The 26,349-nt window shown below is 44.2% G+C and overlaps 2 protein-coding genes across 4 annotated transcripts in view; one reads left to right on the top strand and one right to left on the bottom strand.

Annotated features, from left to right (window-relative positions):
* Window positions 1-26,349, top strand: part of ctnna2 (catenin (cadherin-associated protein), alpha 2) — a gene marked incomplete at its 5' end in the record, with an annotated part of 572,500 nt that overhangs the window by 324,283 nt on the left and 221,868 nt on the right. The gene's annotated exons all lie outside the window — the stretch shown is intronic.
* lrrtm1 (leucine rich repeat transmembrane neuronal 1) lies at window positions 166-2,335 on the bottom strand. Its single transcript, XM_083764765.1, is given in 4 exon segments — window positions 166-438; window positions 441-759; window positions 761-799; window positions 802-2,335. Coding segments are annotated over 4 exon segments (1,875 nt in total). The 5' UTR covers window positions 2,296-2,335; the 3' UTR covers window positions 166-415.

Here is a 26,349-nt window from a genome sequence, read left to right as displayed (position 1 = left end):
ATATTCCTATATTTGTGTGTCCTCCGTAGAAAGTAGAACAGGTCTAATAAGAGTCCTATGAGGTCCTCGACTTGGCCTGCATGTTGTGTCCTCTTCCGAACCAGCAGTAAATCCACCATTAGTTTAGACCTCACAGCCATGAAGCCCCACTCCTTCCTTCCTTCCCTCCTTCCTTCCGTCCAGGGAATAAAGCAGCACAGTGATCGAGACGCGGTGTAAAAACCAAACAGAAAAGTGTCCAAAGGGATCCCTCTATTCCGTTTGTCCCATAATAATCCCACCTGCCCTCTTCGATGCTCCCTAGATAGATCCACAAAAAAAAAGGGGGCTTTATAATCCAGGATAAACACATGATGGTAAACGCACACGTTATAACATACTCACACAAACACAAAGCAGCGATAATAAGGGGGAGTCACACCTCGCATTCCCGAGACGCTGCTGCTGGCAGGTGCACGAGCCGTACTCGTTGATGATGACCAGCGCGCCCTCGATGTGGTTGGGCTTGTAGTCCACGTAGTATTCGGGCGCCGAGATGGCCGCCATCTGCTGCATGCTCTGCTTCTGCTTCTGCTTGCGCCGCTGGCTGCTCAGGCACTGACGCGCCTGCCGCACCCCCGCCGGGAAGCACTTCCAGGCCACGTAGAGCATGAGCACCACGATGAGGAAGGAGAAGATGAGCGCCATGGTGCCCGTCACCACCTTGTGGATCTGCATGGTGCTCTCCAGGTCCTCCAGCTGGTGGCCGCCGGAGCCTGGGTGTGACCACCGTGAAGGTGCCGGTGACCACCTCGCTGCCCCCGCCCCCTCGTACGGGTTGGGTGTCAGGAACGCGGCGGGCCCGCGGTGGGGGCCTCCTCGGTCCCTGGTGGAGGCGAAGGGGCCTGCCGTGGTCACGGGACCGTCCTCACACAGCTGGAAGGCGTACACGGCGTCCAGAACGTCCTCCCCCTGCGCCACGTCGGGCGACGAGCACAGCAGCGGCGTGGCCGCGTCGCCGCGCGTCCCCCGGAAGGCGCTCAGCCACGAGGCGAGTGCGCACACGTTGCGGCCGCACTCCCACTCGTTGCCCGCCAGCGTGACGCTCTCCAGCGCACGCCACGACGCCAACACGCGCCCGTCCACCGACGTCAGCCGGTTGGAGTCGAGCAGGAGCACGCGGAGGTTGGGCGCGCTCTCAAAGACATGTGGCTCGATGTGCTCGATGCGGTTCCGCGACAGGTCCACCGTCTCCAGGTGCGGCCAGGTCCAGTCCAGCGTGCTGACCACCAGGGTGGCCAAGTTGTCGTGCATGTAGAGCGTGCGCAGCGAGACGAGCCGCGGGAAGTGCGCCAGGTTCACCTTGACGAGCTCGTTGTGCTCCAGGTGCAGCTCGGTGAGCTTGAAGAGCCCGGCGAAGGAGTTCCTTGCCAGGCTCTGCAGCTGGTTGTGGCCCAGGTCCAGGAACTCCATGCTGCGGCAGTCCTGGAAGACGCGTACAGGCACCAACCTGAGCGCGTTGTGGCGCAGGCGCAGGTTGGTGAGCTTCCTAAGGCCGTGGAACAGGTCGGGCTCCACGGCCTGCAGCCGGTTGTAGGACAGGTCCAGGATGCGGAGGTTGGGCAAGGGCCTGAAGGTGCCGTTGGGCAGCGCCTCGATGCGGTTGCTGCTCAGGTCCAGCTCCTTTACGCGCCGCAACCGCTCGAAGGCGCCCTCCTCCACGGCGTCGATGCTGTTGTGGTCCAGGTAGAGCCAGGTGAGCTGCGGCAGGGCGGCAAAGTGGCCCCAGCGCAGCTCCGTGAGGTTGTTCTCGCGCATGGACAGGCCCACGGGCGAGCCGGCTGCGCTCAGGTTGTGCGGGACGTCGGTGAGGTTGAGGCCCTCGCAGTACAGCAGCTTGCTGTCGCAGCGACACAGCCGGGGGCAGAGCAGCGCTCCTCCCCCGCCGGCGCTGCCCTCCGCCAGCGAGGCCATCCTCAGGAAGACCATGCCCAGCACGGAGCATGTCAGCGCCAGCCGGCCGCCGCCGCCGCCGCCCGCGCCGCAACCACCACCGCCGGGAGGTTGTCGCTGCTTCCTCAGTGGCCACTTTAAGTACAGACCAATTAGGAGGAAATCCATTAGCGTAAATATCCAGGGATGGTGCCACCGCCGGGAGAATGTCCATTGAATCGCTCTGGATATTATTATGACGTTGGCACCTGCTTTCACATCGTAATTGATTGGCGTCTCGCGCCGGTCACAGGAACGCTCAATCTTTTCCGCACCTCGTCGCTTAGTATACAGTTCCTCTCCTATTTTTGGTTTTTTGGTCATGAAATGTTGATTATATTACGTATTTATTCTCGCAAAGTAGAAATCCTTGTCGGACGGGGAAAAAATAAAATGGGGAACAACAATAACCGGCAAGTCTCTGCGCTCATGTTAGATATCAAACGGCGTGCGGAGAGCAGAGAGGATGGGGGGGTGGGGGGGTTGGGAGTGAGTGGGAGGGGGGGGCGATAAAAAGCTGTCTTCATTGAGCGACCTCATATGAAAAGATTCCTACTCACCCCCCTTATCCACAGGGCTGACAACCTCCCATTCAGCGGCTCCCTTTGTGCCCCCCCCCCACCCCCCCCGAACACTAATTATGTGCGGATCTTTAAAAAAAAAGAAGAGGAAAAAAAAAAAAGGGACCCCAGTGTGGTGGTACAAATTTGTCCCCCTCCCCTCCCCTCTCTCCTCTCCTCTCCGTGTCCCTTTTCAGTGGACACCACCACCAGATTCCTTTGGCAGGCGTACAATGTCTTAGTTCTCCTCGGGTGAAAGGAAAAGAGCCCAGAAATCCAAGTAGCTTTCAGCGGCGAGAGAGAGGTGGTAGGAAGTAGCAAGTTCCTCGTCTGCATGCGTGAGGCGAGCGCTGTCTGCTTGCTTCCCTCTCTCTCTCTCTCTCTCTCTCTCTCTCTCTCTCTTGCTTGCTTGCTCCTCCGCAGTATACTCTGCTGCAATGATCAGAGGGAAGGGGGGGAAAAAAATACAAAGGGGAAATATATATTTTTTTGAAAAATCGGGGATCGCTGCCTGTTCTCTCCTCCTCCTCCTCCGTCTCCTCCTCCCCCGTTTTTTTTTTCTCTGCTTAAAGTTTAAGCCGTTTAATCTGTCGAGGCAAAATGACCGTCCGTCACATTAAGCCAGTCAGTCACTGACCTGTAAAAGGTTTACATCCATTCAAGCGGAGGGGGGGGGGGGGGGGTCATCATTATTTCAGTGGCGTGACGTTTTCAGAAGGAAGAGGAAAAAAAAAAAAATAGAGAGAGAAAGACCAGAGGGGAGAAAAAAAAGGAAATAAAATTGAAGAGAATGTTCTTTCGTTTTCTAGTGTTGGTGGTAAATTCCTTGTTTTTAATGTCTCATCTCATGGTATCAAAGCATCCGTCGACTCCCCCAGTGGCTCGTGACTCCTGTCCATCCCCTGGCTATCTGTCTCTCTCTCTATCTCTCTCTATCTCTCGTTCTCTTTGGGGTGCTTTTCGGAGGGAGGCTGCTGTCTGTGGGATGAAGGCAGCGGGCAAAGGGGAATTAAGGAAGGTGGGGGAGACGAGAGGCTGGATGTATGGATGGATGGGGTCCCTCAGTGGGAGGAGAGGGGCTGAGGCAGGCAGGCTGGATGGGTCGTTCGCAGGCAGGCGAGGTGGTGCTGAGGCTGGATGCAGGGTCCCTCACAGCCAGGTCTGTCAGCGTGGGGAGGGAGGCTGAGACAGGATGGGTCCCTCGTGCAGCGTGGGCAGTGTAGGCTGTACGGGTCCTTCGCACGCAGCCAGGCAGCCAGAGCCAGTGCACTGCATGGGCTTGCAGCACAAGCACCTTCTGTTCCGTCGTAAGCCACTCACAATTCAGACTGGTCGCTCTCCTCTCCTCTCGCTCGCTCGCTCGTTCCCTCACTCGCTCTCTTTCCCTTGATCGCTCACACACTTGTTCGCGCTGATCCCCCCCCCCCCCCCCCCCTCTCTCTCTCTCTCTCTCTCTCTCTCTCTCTCTCTCTCTCTCTCTCTCTCTCTCTCTCTCTCTCCACCCCCCTCACTTCTCTTCCCTCTCGATCTCTTCTCTCTTGCTGTTATTTTTTTTCTTTTTTTTTTCACTCTCTTCCTCAGTCTCTCTCTCGCTCGCTCGCTCTCTCTCTTGGTCTCTCTCCCCCTGACATTTATATATTCAAAAGGGGCTGGGCTTAAAGCAGAAGCTTTAATGAAATCTCTCTCTCTCTCTCTCTCTCTCTCTCTCTCTCTCTCTCTCTCTCTCTCACACACACACACACTCTCCCTATCCGTCTACAGTATCTCTCTATCTGTATCTCGTTAGTCGATCTCTTTTCTTTCTTTCTTCTGTCTCCTCCTCTACTTTTTTTCTCTCTCTTTCTCCCCCCGGCTCTCCAACCAGTAATGAATTGATGCGTATATATATATATATATATATATACTGTACCATGTATGTTTATGTATGTGACACACACACGGCTTCCAGCTAGAGAACAGTATAGTGGTTGCGGCGATGCAGATATATAGGATAATATTCCTATACAGTACGCGGTCTCGAGGGGTGTCCTACATCCACCTCAAGTCCTCCAGCAGAAAGAGAACTGTTCCCGAGCATATTAATACAGGCTGATTCTGCATAATGCATGATGCGCAAGGAAGGAAGAATAATGCTATCAAAAAGTGTGCATGCGTGCGTGCTTGCACATGTGTGTTATGACAGCTATTGCACACGCCACATGACATTTAGCATTTAATCATTTTGTGTTTTAATCATACAGACCTAGCAGACACATGTGACATTGTACATTATGGTCAATTAAAGCCTGGCACACATAATTCCACATGCAGATATGATCTGTTGCGACTTGTAGTATAGCGCTATTAGTGTATAGTATAATATTGTCCTCTGGAAGTCCCATATATCACTCCTAAGGGAAGTGGTTTTCAGAGTTGGTAACCAAATGGACCCTTATAGATCTGGATGGACCCATACGGGTCCATTTGGTTTCTCAAGAATAAAATTACTGTTAAACATCTGCATTACTTCATAAAAAAGATATTTGTGCCTGTTATCTCTCCTTATCATATCCTTACCACATCCATACGCCATGGAATGGTGGACAAAATGTCATCCAACTACAACACAAATATTATTTAGTTTTGGGTCGAACGGGTGCTCCATTTCCGTCACCACTAAACCCAACATGTTCGTAATAGTTAGTAATAGTTCAACTAGCCAATCTACATTGACACGTTGTGAGCTTGTAGACTGGCTATTTTAACTACAAAATAGTAAAAGAAGTTTAGGGATAAGGGGTTTAGCGGTGACGAAAATGGAGCCCTATGTGTCCTCATGGTCCCGTGGCTCCAAAGCCGAATAAATAATGGGTATGAAAAGGGTAGAAAAACCACTGTCCTAACAGGAATCCTTCCTATAGCCTCATGCAGTATCTCTCCATTGGGGGGGGCAGGCAGGCAGCCGGGCTCAGGAAGTGGAACATGTCGTCCGGTGATGCTGGGGGTCGGCGGTTCGAATCCCGGCTCCTCCTCCTCCTCCACCTCCTGTCGTCCACATGTCGAAAGTGTCCTTGGGCAAGACACTGAAGCTCACATCATTGCCGGTCGGTTTGCCTCGCATGCTATCTCGCCACCGTTGGTGTGAGAATGTGAGGGAGGTTTCCTTCGTTCACCGCTTCACCTCCCAATGTATGAATGAATGGACCGTTGTAAAGTGCTTTGAGGGCTTTAGAAAAGCGATATGAAAATTAAATTCATTATTATTAATAAGGGCAAATGAACTGTGTGGCAATTCCATACATGACATGTACATGTCTTATATTAGCCAAGCTTTCAACCACACAACTAAAGCAACTCCCTTATTTTCTTCTGACAGATGTCATGACTCGAGCGAGCCTTCATGTGCCCTGCTGTGTGAAATAAGATGTGTCTAGCAGAATTGTCGTGTATAACATTCTACAGCAGCATATCTCTGCTGTCGGGAGGAAACCTCATAACTCCAAAATGTTCATTTTTCAGGAAATGAAAAAAAAAAATTCTTTCAGGAAATTAAGAAGCCTATTTAGGCACAGTTTTATTCATCCCGAAATCATATATTCATAGTCTTTTCAGTCTACGGTGGGTCGGGAGAGAACTGGAGGAGGGACCAGTGCTATAAAGGTGAGCAACAGGTAACTTAGGGGTTATGGGTTATCTCCAACTCAAGGTTCCAATAAACGGCACTTCTCTGGCCGTGTCCTCTCCTCAAATAATGAGTAACAGTCTCTGTCACTTTTAGTCACTGGTCGGGAATAGGGGGAATGTTGCGCCATAGCCTCCGAGCCCAATGGTGAATTACTCCGTGTATGGAGTGTCCTGTGAGATGAGAGAATCACAGTTACTATCCCGTTTATAATCATACATGACATATAGGGTGAGAGGGAACATGGGCTTGTCTTACCGAGCACCGCAGGTCAGCTTGTCCCCCGGGAGAGTCTCGGCTAGACTGAGGAGAGAGGAGGCTTTATTCTGTCTGGGTGTCGGCACGCAGGTGTCAGCTCATCATCTGGTAAATGAAGAGGTGTCGTGGGATGTACCGCGCGTCCTGAACCAATCCGAGCAAGGAGCGTCTCATGCCGTCCCTCCCTCTCCCTCTCTCTCTCTCGCTCTCTCTCTCTCTCTCTCTCTCTCTCTCTCTCTCTCTCTCTCTCTCTCTCTCTCTCTCTCTCCCCGGGGTTACTAACCCGTGGTGCGCGGTCCTCGACCGAGACAATAGCAATACAGCCTCATCAAAGTTGGTGTTGTAACTTCATATATTGTCAATTACTTCCATGAGAGGGGGAGAGGTGGTGGAGTTAGTTGCTTTAGCATACATTTTGAGGGTGCAATGGATTTATGAGGTTTCCTCCTGACAGCAACGATATGCAATCTACCCCTCTAGACTCTAACTTCTAATTGAACCCTATTGTTGTTATGTTTCATGGGGTGCTAGCCCCTCCTATGTACCAGCTTTGACTGTACGTGTGAATTTTAGCGATTATTTGATTGGCCGATCACCACATAGCGATGATCTGATTGGCCGAGCCTACATATTGAGGATAAAAGTGCAGGGCAGAAAAGTGAAGATGCAAAAAAGTTATTGACTTTTGTGATTTTTTGTGACTTTTGTGATTATTTGATTGGCTGAGCATGGAACGTGATGTATGATGTATATGAGCGTCCCTGAGCCCAGCTTTAAGGGTTTGTGTTAAACACAGACATTGTCCTGACACAGACATTGAATGAATGGTCAGTTTTGGCATTGAAACCTTGAATGCCATTGACAATGAATGGCCAGTTTTGAGTGCTTGTGCAAACACAAACATTGAAGACGAAGGTGAGGACGCAAATTGTCATTGGCCGGAATGAGATGTACGATGATACGAGCGCTGTGATTGGCCCGGAATGAGATGATGCACTGTATGATGATACGAGCGCTGTGATTGGCCCGGAATGAGATGATGCACAATGATAAGAGCGCCCCTCACTATATGCTTTTATACTATTTCATCTATTAATATAGTCACTCTACTGATCATCTGGAGTGATCCTTGTGCTGTGTGGCTTATTGAGTATACATCCCCTGTCCCCTGCACACACACACACACACACACACACACACACTCACACTCACACACACACACGTATACAGAACATGCGTATAATAACAGCTAATTGAGGACCACTTACTGTATGCAAAGAGACCTCCTTTTTTCAAGGTTAAAGGATCCTGTCTATACATGTAACTGGAGTGTCCTTCAGCGTCCATTGGAGGGGGTATGGATTGTCACTCCTGTCATATATATATATATATATATATATATATATATATATATATATATATATATATATATATATAAAAGGTATAGCACTCATGTGCCCTGCAGCCCTTCTGTTAACTGATGCAGGACGGGAACACCCTTTTGGTGTTTTAAGCATTATGTTCAACTATAAGAGATTACACAATGCGGAGGATGTAAGCATGATTTATTGCGGGAGAGAGTTTACAAGGATGGATGGGTTGAATGAATGGACATTGATGAAAATGAATGACAGAACTGCAATGACTGAATGAAATGGTGCACGGCATTGTGGAGGAGCTTTGGCATGGGCCCCATGAGGAACGGGCCGGAGCCTCGGCTCGGATCCTGCCTGGTGAAGGCGGGGGGGCTCCGGAGCCTGCCCCCATGGGGCTAACCTGGTGGAGCCTGCTGCTGGGCGGTGTCGGGGAGGTGGCGGGTACCTGAACGGATAGCACAAGTGAGACAGGGAAGGAGGCGCCCTTTTAGAGGAGCGCAGGCATGGGTTACGTTGATCTGATTGGAGCAGTTGGATGATTTTTTTGTGTGAAAATGTGACGCAAATCTTTGAATATATATTCTCTGCGGGTCCTTGACATGGAAAAGGTTGAGCACCACTGACATAGAAACATAGGTTTTTCAGAAAACTGTTAGGATTTAGAAGGCATTCTTTTGGAATCGGCCTCAGGTCTAAATGGGTTAAGTAAAATATAGGCTATTATGACCGTTTTCCTGCAAGTCAGCAAAAAGGACTTTCCTCATGGGTACACTGAAATCAACTAAAGAAATACATCTTGATAGCGTCGATGGAACCAGTTGTAAGGTCCATTGACTGCAGTCTTTTGCTATTCACAGCTTTTGCGGGCATACATTGCACATAAGCTGCATGGCCATTTTCCTGTTAATGGTGTTGTTTTGAAGATTTTGCATTTGTTTACATTTTGTCATTAAAACATCGTCAAACATACCAGAGGAATTTATTAGATCTCGGCTCGACATAATCGTGCACTTAAATCACACATCGAATGGTTTGAAATTTTATTTGCAAATCAATATTTTTCTCTTACTGTATTTTCATCTAGCGTATATTTTTCAAATCAGTCTGCACTTTAAAGTGGATTAGAAACGCATACAACGGCGTAACCTTTGCCACACGGTGATATTAAACATGTTGGATCTCCCCATCTGAAGCCAGTTATACCTTTTTATTCATATTGATTCCACGCCGTCCTGTGGCGAATGCAATCAAAGGGCGTGGAAATGGATGTCCGTAATGTCCAGTATATATATATACGGTTTACCGGTCCGTGAGTCATAGTCAATGGGCTGGACGTTCCAGACATCAATATGGATTTTTAACACATACAGTGCGTGCACTGTACGGAGACACAGGTCTTAGCACTGGTGGAAAGTACATTTACTCCACAGGGAGAGAGAGAGCCTTGGCCAACATTTTTGCAGGATTTGGCTGAGATGTTTTCAACTGAAAGGTGTGAGGGTTTTTCAGTTGCTAAATATGTCAAGCGACACGTACGGTCTCTACTGTATGTTAGATTATGTTGGTGTGTCAAATATGATCCCAAATGTCATTTTCAAATCTGCCATGAGCTCATTTTTCAACTGTATTATGTCTGTGATTAGTTTAGTTTGGGTGCTTTGGCGGCTCTCTCTATCTCTATCTCTATCTCTCTATCTCTATCTCTATCTCTATCTCTATCTCTATCTCTATCTCTATCTCTATCTCTATCTCTATCTCTATCTCTATCTCTATCTCTATCTCTATCTCTCTCTCTCTCTCTCTCTCTCTCTCTCTCTCTCTCTCTCTCTCTCTCTCTCTCTCTCTCTCTCTCTCTCTCTCTCTCTCTCTCTCTCTCTCTCTCTCTCTCTCTCTCTCCTTCTTCCCTGTCACAAGTTGTAGATAACGACCGTGTGTATGACGGATGAAGAGCAATGCAGGAGAATGTACAAAACATTGGAAATTGATATAGCCCCAAATTATACCAATGAATAATAAAATGTCCCTTAATCTGATATTAAGTCCAGAGTAATTGGCAGTTTCACAGTGGAGTGAAAGTGCTTTGCTATAGGGGGCACATTGGCACAGTCGGTAGAGCTGTCGCCTCACAGCTAAAGAAGGTCCAGGGTTCGCAACTCTTCTATTAGATGGCTCTGGTGGTGTCCAACCAGGGAAACTCCCCCCTGGTCAGGTGAAAAGAAGCAGCTTGGACTCCTCATGCATTGAGGGAAGCATGAGGTCAGTCCGTTGCTCTCCCCACATCCTACGATTAAATTACATAATTGACACTGGATGAAAAATAGATGGGTTGCAAAATCGTGATATAAAAATTATTTAGGAAAAAAAGAAAGTGCTTTGCTATTATATTGCATGCAATGGTTTGTCTGGGGATGAACCAAAGCTACTTAACTGAACAGCCTATCCAGAGTTTGTTTGAAAAAAAAAAGGAACCCTGGTATCCCCAAATAACATACATTATTTGTCAAAATAATTACAGAAATGATTACAGAATCAAATATACAAAATATCAAACATAACAGACTGCCTGCATTCCCCAAAAGAAATGCAATCATTTTTATTCATTCTGAACCAGAAAGCAGCAGGGATAAAACACATTCCAACCGGCGATACAAATGAACGATATGGGTTTATCAAAAGCACAAGTATGATTGGTATCAGGTTACGGTCACCCTGGCCCTAAACCTTCTCGCCCCTCCATTGTTTCCGCCGACCTCACGCCGACCGCTCGGGGTTAGGCATAGTTTTACTGGGGTTAAGTTTAGGTATAGGGTTAGGTTTTTTACTGAGGTTAAGCTTAGGAATATGGTTAGTTTTAACCGTTTAAGCATCATTTACTTAGGCTACTTTAGGAATACCAGGCTGCACAGTTCCGCCGGCTTATACGCCCGAGGCGAGTTGGTAAAGGGGCGAGTCGTTTGGTATTCATATTATTCCCACTGGTGCCCACATGTTGTGTCAGGCATGTTAATGAAGCCATGACGACAATCCTAGGAATTGCCGTGATTAAAACGTTAATGGGGCACTTATCGATTTATGCACAGAACAGAACCACCCTATTCTATTGTGCCGTTGGCTGGAAAAGCTTTCATTTTGAGCTTTATCAGTATTCCTAACGAGGATCTCTGAGCTGTTCCTGCCTTCATGTCACTGCTGTAGATTAGAACAGAAAGATCTGCAATCAAAAGGATTTGATGTAATGCAGTGATGTTTCAAACACACATGCACGTGCACACACGCATGCATGATGCACGCAAGCAAACACACACAAACAAACACACGTGCGCGTGCACATGCATGTGCACATGCACGCGCACGCACGCAAACACACACAAACAAACACACATGCGCACACGCACGCACACCTATTACAGATGGATGATAATAAATAAAGATATGGATCTTTGAAAGATAACCTTGATTTGTTCTGTTCCTTCAGTCCAACTCATTTCAGAACATTCCCATCATGCACAAACCATACTATCTGCATACTAATTGTTTTCCTTTTTATGACTCAAGTGTTCTCTAGTTTTGAGGGACGGGTGGTAAAACCTTAAAGGGACACTTCACCCTATTTGCAAAAAAATAGATATAGATATAAAAAAGATATTTTAGATTGTAGCAGTGAGCCCAGTGTCTCTGATGTCATGGACACTGGTCTCACTTCCTTCCTGGACTACAATTCCCAAAATACTTTGGTGCACTGCTCCTCCTTGTGGATAGGGGAGGTCTGTCTTACTGAGTACACATGTAGTCCAGGAAGTAAGTGATCCCAGTGTCCATGACATCAGAGACACTGGGCTCACTGCTACAATCTAAAATATCTAAAACCATATATTACACACATAAAGACCCCCAGGAAAGTGTTCTAAAGCTCCTAAATGTCATTAACATATATTTTTTAGCAAAAAGGGTGAAGTGTCACTTTAACGTTCATGATCAGTAGTGCAAGGGGGGTCAAACACACGTTGGACAAACAGCAGCTAAATTGTGACAGCTTGCACTATAGTGGGGTTCACTCAGCCTGTATTGAGTAAAGTGTAAAGATACATTTTAATATTATTAAAATGTTTTAGAATAGATACTTTTATATTCTGGTAGAATCTAAAGCAACAACAGCATCAAGTAGTTGCAAGGAAAACACAAAATAATATGTCAAAATGGGCTGATTTATTTTTACAGCCCAAATCGGCTTCCATTTGCTTTCATTGACTTGAATGATTGACAGCTGGCACGACACGCCTGCTTGAATTACTTGCCATTGGGGCTAAAATATCTCATCCCCAGAGCCAATGAGAGGGCTCTGCTCAGCCCTATAGGGCCCGCCTCTCAGCCCCAGAGCCAATGAGAGGGCTCTGCTCAGCCCTAAGGCCGTCCTCGGGCCATGAGGTCACTGGATTTTGACCAATCACAGCTGCTGCTCGTGTGGTGTATGTTTATGATGTGAAGGAATGGCGGGTGGTGGAACTATTTTAAATGAATGAAGTTTATGATTTACTAATATAATCTGTTATGTCCATGGGGGGAAAAATGAAGTTAAGGGACAGTGGGGGCATAATATCATACATTATTTATGGATATTACAAAAGGAAAACCGTTCGTTTTGTGGGTCTGAAGTAGTTGCTTGGGGCAGAGAGCCGACAGGGACCCACAGAAAGGTACTGTGGATTTGCTTCATTTATCTCACAAAGTTAAGAAACATGATGGCTGGTTTAATCACATTGGAAGTGTCTCGAGCTCTGTGTTGGTGGGAGAGAGTGTGTGTGCGTGTAGCGTGTATGTGAGTGTGTACGTAGCACTGGCTGCTCTGTGTAAAGCTGCATTACACCTCAAGCTGACTGTAATAAAACCTTTTAATTAGTTGTCTGGTTGTCTTGTCTTATATTTTGTTTAAAAAGTTCATGCTTTATTGTTGCTATAGTATGTTTTAACCCCAGGCTCAAATTATTAGTATTAATAAGGGCAGCTAGTTGTACAATGTTCACTGGAGCAGTGGAATGTTTGTTGTGGGCACGCACTTCTGTTGTTGTGGCGGAGCACTAGGCTAGTCTATCTAAGGTTTGACCCAAAATAAATTGCAATAGTAATAATTCCAGTTTTCTTTTTATAATGATTGCTATCGTGGCTAGTAGCATTATAATGGATAGCCCCCCTCCCCCAAAATAATCACCACCGCCTCCCAGTGAAAGGTGGCCTGGTCCAGAACAATGATTATTTGAAACTTTCTCCAAGAATCACCAAAACTTGTGCTTTGCAGCATTCTAAAACTGGACAGGCAATGATAGCAGAGATGATTTACCATTTCCACTCCCGTTTCCGCCAGCCTATTATTGTATACTCTTATAAAAATAAACATGAAATAGCTCTATATATGCTATCTTTCTCGCTCTGTTGCTCTCTGTCTCTCACAGGCAGGTGGATGCGGTTGAAATAAAATGATAAACACAGGCCCACGCGTCACTCACTGTGTGTGTGTGTGTGTGTGTGTGTGTGTGTGTGTGTGTGTGTGTGTGTGTGTGTGTGTGTGTGTGTGTGTGTGTGTGTGTGTGTGTGTGTGTGTGTGTGTGTGTGTGTGTGTGTGTGTGTGTACACATGTTTGCGATGAATACATTGAAACACTTGGCCGGCATCCGCCGACCTGCAACAACAACATAGCTCAGACTTTGTATTTATTTAAAAACTTTAGTTACTAGATACTTTGTAGATTTTGATTATTATCACAAAACATACATTAACCACTTCAGCCCTGTATACATTTAGATCATTTGAAAATAGCTGCGACACATTGTGAGCTTGTAGATGCTTATTTTTTTATACATTTGAATTTTTTTTATGAGACATTCTGCATAATGAGTACTTTTACGTTTGGTACTTTTAAGTACTTTTTGATGCCAATGCCTTTGTACTTTTATCAAGTACATTTAGAATTGTAACAGAGTACTTCTGAGTACTTTTTCCACCACTGATTTCACTGTGTATGGCTACGTCCTCTCCCGAGTCCGTCCGTCCATCCATCCACGATAGATGGATGTTAGGGTTTGAGTTCAGATCAACGTAATGGAATGTCAGAACAGGTCAAGGGTGGCAGTGGGGGCAGTGCCATGAGTGTCGCAATCAAACATTGTTGTGATGTTTTGAGAGAGAGAAAGATGTGTTTTGTATCATCTCAGTCAAATGACAATCAGTCCTTCAGTGGAAATCTAAAGAAAGTGATATTCTCTTTAATGACGAACAGAAATGAGCAGAATTGTTGCCATGGTTTCCCTCGCAGTGACTCACTGTCCTCCCTTCATCCACAATCCACATCCTCCATGAGAGCCATGCACTTAAATTACCCTTTTCTTTCTTTCTTTCTTTCTTTCTTTCTATTTTTTTTTTCTTTTTTCTAAATGATGTAGAGTTGGTAACCAAATTAAACCAAATAATTGGACCTGTATGGGACAGGTCCATTCCATTTGGTTTAATTTTAAACTCTAAGAGTTGTTAACTCTCCTAATGATACCAACGTCAATACAGCATGGAATTGCGGACAACGATAAACATATTAAAAAGTTTTGGGTCTGAGAGGCTAAATATCATCAAATGTTGGTCCGTGGCTCAAATGCTGAATAAATAATGGAGCTTGATGTGAAAAGGGCACTGACGTTATACTGTAAATTCCCTAACATTCACCTTGTGGCCATGCAGTTGCATCCTCCCACCAGCCACTCAGGATTAAAAGAATGCTGGGATTGATTTGGTAGCCTTCAATGAACCGTGTATATAGGCTAACATCATGCCATGGGGTTTTGAAATACCTCAAGATTCAAGGTTGTACTTTATTGTTGCATCTTGTGTACAGGTACATAAGAGAAAAACTTGTTTAGCTGTTGGACTCTGGTGCTAAGAACTAGCAGCAGAATCATGTTGTGATGGCCTGAACGTATTCAAAAAGTGTTTTGTTAATGTTGTAGGTGAAACGGTATGGTGGGCCTTCAACTTTGACATTTTGTAGTGGGCGTTATTGAGCCATTACACCAAGCACATTGTGCGTGAAATCAACTTCCTCATCTGTATAAACAGATATCAAACGGATACAAAAGTGATGTTATGGTCATGTTAAAGATGAGGCTTGCGCTACTTCCTCATTGTGGATCCCATGGACATATTTCATGGAACTGCCCCTCTCTGCTGCAAGTGATTTCAGTGATTCGTTGACAGTATAGAATGCACAAGTGCTCTGTATTATTACTGCATGCTTGACTTCCAATGGCTGAAACTCCAACACAATACATTTGGCTATCCAAGCTATTATACTGGTAAATGGTGTATTGCCCCAGGGGGAGAAATGCACTTCTCTCAGCACTTGACCACATCCATATTGGAGTGTCCCAGTGTTGATGTTGGCAACAAAAACTATGACCAAAAACTATGACTAATAAAAACTAAATAAGAACTAAGCTACGATCGCTAAAACTATGTCTAAATAATGATATTGACAATTTCACCAACAAATACAAAGTAGACTAAAATGTTAAGGAGGGACTAGTGGAGAAATGACAACTGAAAGACAAGTCATTTCATGCTTTTGTTGCATGCTGAAAATGGCAGATCTACAAGCTGACAACGTGTCGCAGAGAGTGACGCGTTGTGAGCTGGTAGATCAGCTATTTCCAGCATCCAACCAAGTCTATAGTCAACTATTACAACACCATCAAGGCCCGCCAAAATAAATTGTTGTCGACAAAAATCATATGATATTTAGTTGAGTAAAACTAGACTAACACTAAAACATTTCATCATGACTAAAACTAAGTGAAATTTTATTCCAAAGAAGTATGTATGAACAAACAAATTTTGCTGCCAAAATCAACAATGCACTCTACATCCCGAGCCACTATGATGTACATAATTCATATTGCCTGATTGCGGTGTGTAATATATTCATGAGCAAAACCACACATTATCTTGCCGGGTCTAATAGCAATATGCACTACGAAATATGTTAAATATAATTATATTCCTTTTATATTACGCCTGCCAATGGAACTCTGTATTATTTCCCATGTCTTTGTAATGTATTTCATTCATTAGGGAAAATAGAATTGTCTTGTCTTCTGCTTGGCCTAGCTTAACCTCTCCTCACACTTTATTTACAGTCTATTGGTTTGAAGTTTCAGGTAACTGGGCAGAGCTGTCAAGTCTCACGCTTTGCAGCAACTTGACAAATAACCCTGCTGTGATATACCACATGTATCCTCCGCCTCCTTGTTATTATTCTTAACTCCCCGCTATCTATGCGTGTATCAAATTAAAATGATCGTCAAGGTCAGTCATGGTTCTTATGGTGAAATCAAAACATGATTATACGGCACGTCTTCATAGAACCAAGTGTTGGTTCCCACAGTACAAGCTTTATGGTGTTGGTGGCAGCTAACTCATCACCTGCTATATGGTAGTACAGTACAGTACAGTACAGTATTTTTTATCCCACGATTTTGTAACCCATTTTTCACCCCTGTGTCAATCGTCTAATGTGATCCGGGCTCTACACACCCTCCACCAACCTAGTCCCCTGCATATATGGGGGACAAGGGGAGAGCAACGGACTTGAACTCATGCTTCCTTCATGCCTGAGTGTCCAAGTTGCTCCTTTACACCTGACAGGGGGGAGTTTCCCTGGTTGGACGTAGCGCGTGGAAGGAACACGTTATTCCAACCAGTTCCTTTCCCCTCCATCAGGCGCCCCGGCTGGCCAGGGGGAGGCAGTTTGATGTGTTCTATTTTTTAAGACAGAGAGATAAGATTGGTCTTAATTCATGAATATAATATCAATTTAAGCCCCTTTTAAAAATAAGTCAAAAACTTATTTGGCCTGGAGACACTTTGTGAAAGAGAAGTTAAATTAGTACTTAGCTAGTCTCATCCTCCTTACTGCTATCTTCTCTGATACACTTGGTAATGTCCCGTACAGTGGCCAGCTAGTCTCATCCTCCTTACTGCTATCTTCTCTGATACACTTGGTAATGTCTCGTACAGTGGCCAGCTAGTCTCATCCTCCTTACTGCTATCTTCTCTGATAGAATTGGTAATGCCTCGTACAGTGGCCGGCTAGACTCATCCTCTTTACTGCTATCTTCTATGATATACTTGGTAATGCCTCGTACAGTGGCCAGCTAGTGTCATCCTCCTTACTGCTATCTTCTCTGATAGACTTGGTAATGCCTCGTACAGACGCCTGTTGGTGATGTGCTCGTCCTGGTCGATGTTCAGTACCGGTCGTTTTATAATCGCCTTCCCCAATGTCCCCAATACTACTACTAATAATAAAATGATCTCAAACTCACATAGCACTTTTCTGTTTTACATGGGGGGCAAGAGGAAGTAATAAAACAATAAAAATAAAAAGAGCTAGACTAAAAGCTAAGGAATAAAAACATTAAAACAGTGAAAAGAGTTAGCTAGGGAAAGCAATATTGAAGAGGTGGGTTTTGAGGAGGGTGTGGGGGGGGGGGGGGGTGGAGGCATCTCTGAGCTCTTTAGGGAGTGCATTCCACAGGGTTGGGGCAGCAAAGGCAAAAGCTCTGTCGCCCCATGTATATGCGATATTAATTTGGTCTTTTTGGGGACGTCAAGGGGGTTGGCATCACCAGCAGACTGGAGAGAAGCGGGAGGGGACATGGCGTTTGAGGAGGAGCCAGGTTGGTGAGTGCTTTGTAGGTGTTTAGGAGTGTTTTGAAATGGATTCTTATTGTTTGACCGCGAGCCAGTGAAGGTCACGGAGGACTAGTGTAATATGATCCAATGATGTAGATGTGTGTGTGTGTGTGTGTGTGTGTGTGTGTGTGTGTGTGTGTGTGTGTGTGTGTGTGTGTGTGTGTGTGTGTGTGTGTGTGTGTGTGTGTGTGTGCTGAACAGTTGGACAGCATTGCAAATCAAACCCATTTTAACCCTTATGAGTTGTTTTTTTAATGAGTTCTGCATCCCCATATAATCGCCCATGCATGTATGACATTCTCATGTAATAGGCCGTCTGTCTCTCTCTCTCTGCCGTGTCACCACAGCCAGTTGACAGAGGGGTCACGCCACACACATAATTAACAGCATCTATGATTATAGATCCATTATTCAAATCCCTCTGTTGAGGCACAGAGGACATCCAACCAAACAAGACAGATGATGATGACTAATTGGCCGTTTCAGGGATAATGTATAATGGGGAGCTGGGAGGAGGGGGAGCCGGGTTGGGGGTCAGCGCAGAAAATTACCCCATGGACTGCTGCCTGTCATTGGTATGGGGGGGGGGCATGCATTCTGCATCAAGACCAATCTGCAGCAGATGGCAAACAACTTGATCCCCAGTGTTGTTTTTGTCGACTAAAAACTGCGACGAAAGATGTTTGTCAACTACCTTTTTTTCACTGACAAAAACTAAGCCACGGTGACTAAAGCTGAGACTAAATATATCGATCCAGTATAAGTAATTTGACTCATTTTACACTTGGCAGATCGGCTATTTTCAGCAAGTGTAAAATAAACCATTATGACGGCATCAAGCCTGCCAAAATACATTTTAGTCGACTAAATCAACTGTAGACCTAGTCCTAAGCAATGAAATGTACTGTATGCCTCACAGACGACCGGGCTCTCTGTGTTTAGACCAGTGCTTCTCAACCAGTGGTCCTTGAGGGGGTTCCAGGTGGTCCCCCAGCTAAATGATGGAGCGTTTGTAACCAAATGGACCCTTATAGATCTGTAACGCTTGAGAGCGTAAAACGCTTTATGCTCTCAAGAGTTATATTATTGTTTAGAAGAAGTCTACACACAATTTGAGAATGTAGAAGAACTGTTATTTTGATCGTGTGGCGTGTGCCTGTTATCTATTCTCCTTGTACCAATAAGTTACCAACATCAATACAGTATGAAATTGTGGACACAGTATTCTAGGTTTTGGGTCTGAGAGGCTAAATGTCATCAAATGGTGGTTCATCCGTGGCTGAAATGCAGAACAAGTATATGGACCTTGATATAAAAGGGTTGGAAACAACTTCATGGTTTAGACATGCAGTCCAACGGAGGATTGACCCATGCATGTGAGCGCTTCTTGTCTGTTCTGTGAGCCTCTTGGGTCCCTGAGATGCCGCTCAGAAATATCCTCTCTCTGCTCTCCATTCTGTCTGATCGGACCAATATTGAGCGGGACTTCAGTATTAAGACACAGAGATGAGATGCACGTCCCTGCACGCCACGTAGCAGAGGGACCATGGTGCTTGTCGACTCCTAGCAGCATGTTTGTGTCTGATGCAGTCTGCCTCGTAGTGTTGTTTTTGAGCATTTTGATTTTAGTTTTAGTCATAGTCTCTTCAATAATTTAGTTTAGTTTAGTTTCAGTCACATTTTAGTCACCTGGAATGTTTTATTGTTAGTCTAGTTTAAGTCGACTAAATATCATAAGATTTCAGTCGACTAAAATGTATTTTGGTGGGCCTTGATGCCGTCGTAATGACTGTTTTTACACTTGCTGAAAATAGCCGATCTAAGCTCAAAGCGAGACACGTGAGCTTGTAGATCTGCTGTTTTCAGCATGCAACCAAGTGTAGAATTACTTATACTGGATATCTTGTCCACTAGTCCCTTCATAACATTTTAGTCAAGTTTTTATTTGTTGATGAAATTGTCAGTATATTTATAGTCTTAGTTTTAGTCATCATAGCTTAGTTTTCATTTAGTTTTTGTCAGTGAAAAAAAAAAGGTAGTCAACGGACATTGTTCGTCATTGTTTTAGTCTACGAAATCAACACTGCTGCCTCGGAAAGTACGATATATATATATATATATATATATATATATACTGTATATCCACTACATCAGTGCCACTCAACCCGCGGCCCCTGCTTTACATATTTGCGGCCCGTCATGGTCATATAAAAGTATAATTAGTTATTTGTATATTGTTTTGAACCAGATTGTAGGAATAGTATTGTTTGTTCCAAGAGAAAGTGATGTGGCCCTGATGATGTCAGCTGAGTATATTAACCATTTATTTAATTCACCTGTGATAATCTGTTCATTATAATTATGTTCTCTTCGAAGTTGTTGTGAACGAAGCCTCATTTTGTAACTTCATCATTAATCACAATGTTTTTTGTTCTTTGAGGTTTTGGCCATATAGATGGAAATGTGGCTTTTTACTGTGTTTCCTTAATGTTTACTTTAGACTAGTCGTGTAGTTAAAAAAATAATTTGTAGACGTTTCAAACATACATACTGACATTTTTTAGCTTGCGACTAATCTGTAGTTGATTCACATGCTTTGATCTTTCTGCGGATTACATTTGGCAAAATGTGTAGATCTAAAAGCGCTCAACATGTCACGTTGTGACTATTTGTAAGCTTGTAGATTGTCTATTATCGGCAAAGACATTTTGAGCAACATACCAGGAGGGGACCTATATACAGTACACTACAGCAGTGGTGGTAAAAAATACTCAATTGTTTTACTTAAGTAAAAGTACCAATACTATTGCTATGCTATTTAGAAGTACTTTGTTACAAGTAAAAGTACGGAATTGAAAATGTACTTCAGTAAAAATACAAAAGTATCTGCATCAAAATGTACTTAAAGTAATAAAAGTAAAAGTACTCGTATTGCAGAATGTCCCATTTCACAAGTTCAAAATGTTTACAAAATAGCAGATCTACAAGCTCACAATGCGTCGCAAGGTGACGCATTGTGAGCTTGTAGATCGGCTATTTTCAAATGGCCAAAATGTATAGCGTTGAAGTGGTTGTATGCTTTCTAATCAAAATTAAAATCTCCAAAGTAACTAGTAACTAAAATGTTCAAATAATTGTGAAGTATAAGTACACATTTTGGCTCTGAGATGTAGTGGAGTAGAAGTAAAAGTACTGGAAATTGGAAATACTCAAGTAAAGTACAAATACCTCAAAATTGTACTTAAGTACAGTACTTAAGTAAAAGTGCTTAGTTACTTTCCACCACTGTATAGAGCCCTTGGGAATCCACGTCAGCCAACTAAGTAGGGAAGGTGTGAGTGGTTACCAGAGAAATCAGTGCAGCATTATCTGCACTGATTGGCCGGCGTGTCGAGAGTTAAGTTGGTTGATTGCTTATATTGGTTTAGAGAGATGGAGTCCGTTCGCGGTGCGGTAGAAACAATGGTGTTGTCCATGAGCCTCCGTCCAGGGTGCACTTACTGCGGTAATAGACGAGAGAGGCTGTGGGCACAGTATATCCTGGTTATAATCACAGCTATGGGGGCTGTTAATCGCCCTTTAGCCATGATATCATATGATATATCATGGCCTCTGGTGTATTATTGCCGTTTTCTTTCATATACAGTTACCTCACAGACCTTTTGCATAGCGGTGGATTAATATTGTGCTTTAGACTGCAGAGGATCCGTTTGGGGAGTTCTATCATTTGAACCGTGTTACAATGTGGCTTAGCTAGGCCACTTTACGCTCTTACGTACATCTTATTGATATTCCATTATATTCATAGTGTAGTTAAATTCTAAATAGGATTATCCTGCCATGCTGCATCACGCATTTAATTATAGGCTATAAAAAAGGCGATTGTTTGGATTGCATGCATGCACAGGCCGTGTACAGTACAAGCTAACAGCAAAAAAAAAGATCAGGGTTACTAAATTATTCCTGGAACACTAAACGATTTTCACCCGGACAACTATTATATATATTTGTAATTTTCATAATGTTGCTGATGTCTGAGGTGGATGGGTCTTTAGTACCTTCATGATGCTCAGTGACATCATAATGTTGCTGATGTCTGAGGTGGGTGGGTCTTTAGTACCTTCATGATGCTCAGTGACATCATAACGTTGCTGATGTCTGAGGTGGATGGGTCTTTAGTACCTTCATGATGCTCAGTGACATCATAACGTTGCTGATGTCTGAGGTGGGTGGGTCTTTAGTACCTTCATGATGCTCAGTGACATCATAACGTTGCTGATGTCTGAGGTGGGTGGGTCTTTAGTACCTTCATGATGCTCAGTGACATCATAATGCTGATGTCTGAGGTGGGTGGGTCTTTAGTACCTTCATGATGCTCAGTGACATCATAATGCTGATGTCTGAGGTGGGTGGGTCTTTCAGTACCTTCATGATGCTCAGTGACATCATAATGCTGATGTCTGAGGTGGGTGGGTCTTTCAGTACCTTCATGATGCTCAGTGACATCATAATGCTGATGTCTGAGGTGGGTGGGTCTTTCAGTACCTTCATGATGCTCAGTGACATCATAATGTTGCTGATGTCTGAGGTGGGTGGGTCTTTAGTACCTTCATGATGCTCAGTGACATCATAACGTTGCTGATGTCTGAGGTGGGCGGGTCTTTCAGTACCTTCATGATGCTCAGTGACATCATAACGTTGCTGATGTCTGAGGTGGGCGGGTCTTTCAGTACCTTCATGATGCTCAGTGACATCATAATGTTGCTGATGTCTGAGGTGGGTGGGTCTTTAGTACCTTCATGATGCTCAGTGACATCATAATGTTGCTGATGTCTGAGGTGGGTGGGTCTTTAGTACCTTCATGATGCTCAGTGACATCATAATGTTGCTGATGTCTGAGGTGGGTGGGTCTTTAGTACCTTCATGATGCTCAGTGACATCATAATGTTGCTGATGTCTGAGGTGGGTGGGTCTTTCAGTACCTTCATGATGCTCAGTGACATCATAATGTTGCTGATGTCTGAGGTGGGTGGGTCTTTAGTACCTTCATGATGCTCAGTGACATCATAATGTTGCTTATGTCTGAGGTGGGTGGGTCTTTCAGTACCTTCATGATGCTCAGTGACAACATAGAAGGGAGGTTTGTTTTGTTATGGTTAAATAGGTTACTGGCATCAGGCATGTTGTGCGTTATTGACTCTTAAAAGTCATGTATGAGCTTTATATAACTTTGTTTGATCATGTATATGTTATGTGACTGCACTTGTATTGGTTGGATGTTTTTTCGACACGGACAGGGGATGGTGTCACAACCATGGACATTATAAATGTGACACCAGTTGTTGTTTGCAGTATACAACACTGACGAAGGCATCTGCCGAAACGCGTTTGTTGTGTGCTGCTTGTTTGCAGCATGCCATACCTAACTATACCTACCTTGGAAAAAGAAGTCCTTTTTAAGTGCCTTAAAAGGACATTGCCGTGAGTGCTGGTTTTCTTCTGGTTTAAAAATGCCATTCTCACATGTCCCAGGAATGGGTGGACCAAAGGAGAAGTTTCCAGCTCCATTATTATGTTTTAGGAATATTTTTGAGGGCCCCTTCGTATACACCGGTTTAATGTTTGTCTTTACTTCAATGTTTGTTTTGTAAACGCATTGAAAATGAAGGGCAAATGTACGTCATGATGTGTCATTTATGTCATATTTTCTCTTTATTGTTAATGGCGTTTAATGTTTGTGTTTGTTTTACATCACCATTGCATCACCTATTCAACATGAGTTAGCGCCCCTCACTTCACACGGGTGTGATTTTTAAATAATATGCACCTTTTTTGCCCCTCTAGTACCTCAAGTTATCATGTATTGCTGTACTGCAATATATGTTCATGAGAAATATTTGTTATGGGACATTTTACATTGGGTAAAATATACCCGTGTTTAGTGATGGTGTAACAAAACATATGTTTAGTGTTCTAGGGTTAAATTGGATTGTGATGTGAAACCTCAGTGCAGGTTGTGGCTCAGGAGGTAGAGCAGGTCGTCCAATGATCCATGGGTCGGCGGTTCGAATCCCGGCTCCTCCTGTCTACATGTCGAAGTGTCCTTGGGCAAGACACTGAACCCCAAATTGCTCCCGATGTGCTGGTTGGTACCTTGCATGGCTTCCGCCGCCATCTGTGTATGAATGCGTTTGTGAATGGGTGAATGTCTTAGATAAAGGCACTATATAAATGCACCATTTACCAGGTTCCAGGTTGCTAAAGATAATAAGCCCTGTAATAATTGGAATGCCATCACAGAAAGCCTTCACAGGACTTCACGGCCGAAGTGGTGACGAGCCAACTCAGATTCGTCTGGAGCGACTTACATTAAGCAAGAACAAAAAGCATGGGAATGGGATGTATTCCCATGCTTTTTGTTCTTGCTTAATTTATTTTTTTACGCTCCAAAAAGCGTTCATATTTTGCGGGAGAGACGGATGAGGAGCAGAAATGAAGCGCCAGCATATCGATCCATTCATCACCACGGAGAGCGCCTTGGATTAGGAGATACGAGTCATTCTTTCCGCCGCGCTAACATGGGAGTCAATGACAAGCTAATAGTTGCACATAGCGTTAGCCTACGGAAAGCGAAAAGCGAAAAGCCAAAAAAAAAATAGGAATAATTCTGAATATTCTTATCTCGCCCCGCGTCTCTAGGACGTCGCTAGGACGTCCTCACACGTCGATGGTACTAATATTTCGGGATCCTTATGACGGTCTCATACGTCGTATGAACTGAAACGGTTAATGTAAGTCGCTCTGGATTAAGAGCGTCTGCTAAATGCCTAAATTGTAAATTGTCTGGAACCAGGCTATAACCAACCAGGGCCCAGTATGCAAATATTGCCACAAAGTGATATTTGTATCGCTAGTCAACGCAAGTGATTCAATTAGTTAAATGTATTGGTTTCTTGCAACGGTTGCAAGGAGTTGCATGGTGACCCATTGGTGGGTCAGTGGTTTGGGCTTTTAGAAGGCTGTGATTCTGTGGTGTATACATACTGCATGATGTGCGGGTGCTATGATGATATACGAGTGTTTGTTTTAGATATGCGTTATACTTGTTGTTACATTGTGCATTTTAATCATCATTTCACTGGGTTCACTCTGTATAGGCTGTTGAAATGCGTCTGGCTCATGCTGTCAGTGGCTTCAGAGCGAGGCCACATCAAACACCGACCGAGAGGCCCTCTCTGGTTCTGCCAAAGGAGAGTTCTGTTCTGTTGTCAGATGAAGCAGAATCCCCACTGAGAGTAACAGCCCTCCCAACCGTCCTGAGAAGTGGTCCATTGCCCTTTATGTACAGTCAGACAACACCACTGTCCACTATACTTTCATGTTGGGATTTTAGCAGAGCAGAATTAATTGATTAATGTAATGTACCGTATATGAATTAATTACTTCATACAGCTTACCAACTGGACCAAAGGGATCCCTGCGACACATTTCCTTTGGTGTTTTGGCTCAGCAGCCTCAGTTTAAATACTGTATATGTTACTGTACATGCTTACAGTATAATTATGTAGGCCTACCAGTGTTTTTGGCAGCACATCTCTAATTTAGGTTGGAATAAAACTTAATTTAGTTTTAGTCATGTTTTAGTCAACTGGAATGTTTTAGTGTTAGACTATAGTTTTAGTGGACTAAATATATGCACGCACGCACGCATCTACTCCTAGTACTCTCAATGCACTTTACCGTGACTGTGCTATTGTCTTCTTGTCATGCATGGCTAGTCCTATTTATGTCTGAATAACAGAGAATATCAAATCTCAAAACAAAGTTCTGTGCAGGGTTTTGGCATTTCATGAGGAGCATAGAGCGTTTATGAAAATATTTATGAAATATTGATGAAACCCAATTACACACACACACCATAATGTATGTGTGTGTGTGTGTGTGTGTGTGTGTGTGTGTGTGTGTGTGTGTGTGTGTGTGTGTGTGTGTGTGTGTGTGTGTGTGTGTGTGTGTGTGTGTGTGTGTGTGTGTGTGTGTGTGTGTGTGTGTGTGTGTGTGTGTGTGTGTGTGTGTGTTCGCACAACGTCAAGCTTGATATGAAAGTATTGCCATTTCATGGTGTATTCATGAAACTATATCTTTGGGAAATAATCTGTTTGAAGACATCGGTCAAAGAAAAGTCAACATTTACAGTTCCGTCAGAGAAAATGTCAAGCTCAGCGGTTGTTTTGGGGAGCATTCGAAAAGATAAGTAAATTTTGCAGTCAGTCGCATCGCAGGTGATAAAGTGACAGCAGCGTTAGCTGGGAGCCAAACAATGACATCTGGCACTCCACTGGTTTGTTTATCCTGCAACCAAATAGAGCCAAATGGTCCAGTGGTTTTCAACCCTTTTGACTTAAGGCCCATTATTTATTCTGCATTATTTGAGCCACGGACCACCATTTGATGACATTTAGCCTCTCAGACCCAAAACTTGGATGTTTTCTTTTTTTGTATCGTTTATTGATAAGATGTTGGGAGATAACGGGCAAACGTTGATCAAAATAACAATTATTCCACATGATCTAATTGTGGAGACTTCTTATAAGTTAAGTAATGCAGATGTTTAACAATAATGTAACTCTTGCGTGCTTACTGTGTGTTGACGACATCAGTGTACCAGTCTGGGGGGAAAAGAAAAAACACAATGCCATCCATATATTGAATGGCCTTCATGGTAATGCGATTATTTAACAAAAACACAAACATACAAAAGCATCTTTCCTTAGTAATTGACCAGTGATTCATC

The sequence above is a fragment of the Protomyctophum parallelum genome, assembly GCF_964188405.1.
Source record: "Protomyctophum parallelum genome assembly, chromosome: 5".
NCBI lineage: Eukaryota > Metazoa > Chordata > Actinopteri > Myctophiformes > Myctophidae > Protomyctophum > Protomyctophum parallelum.
The sequence above is the reverse complement of the archived record's forward strand: the minus strand, read 5'-3'. Positions and strand labels throughout refer to the sequence as shown.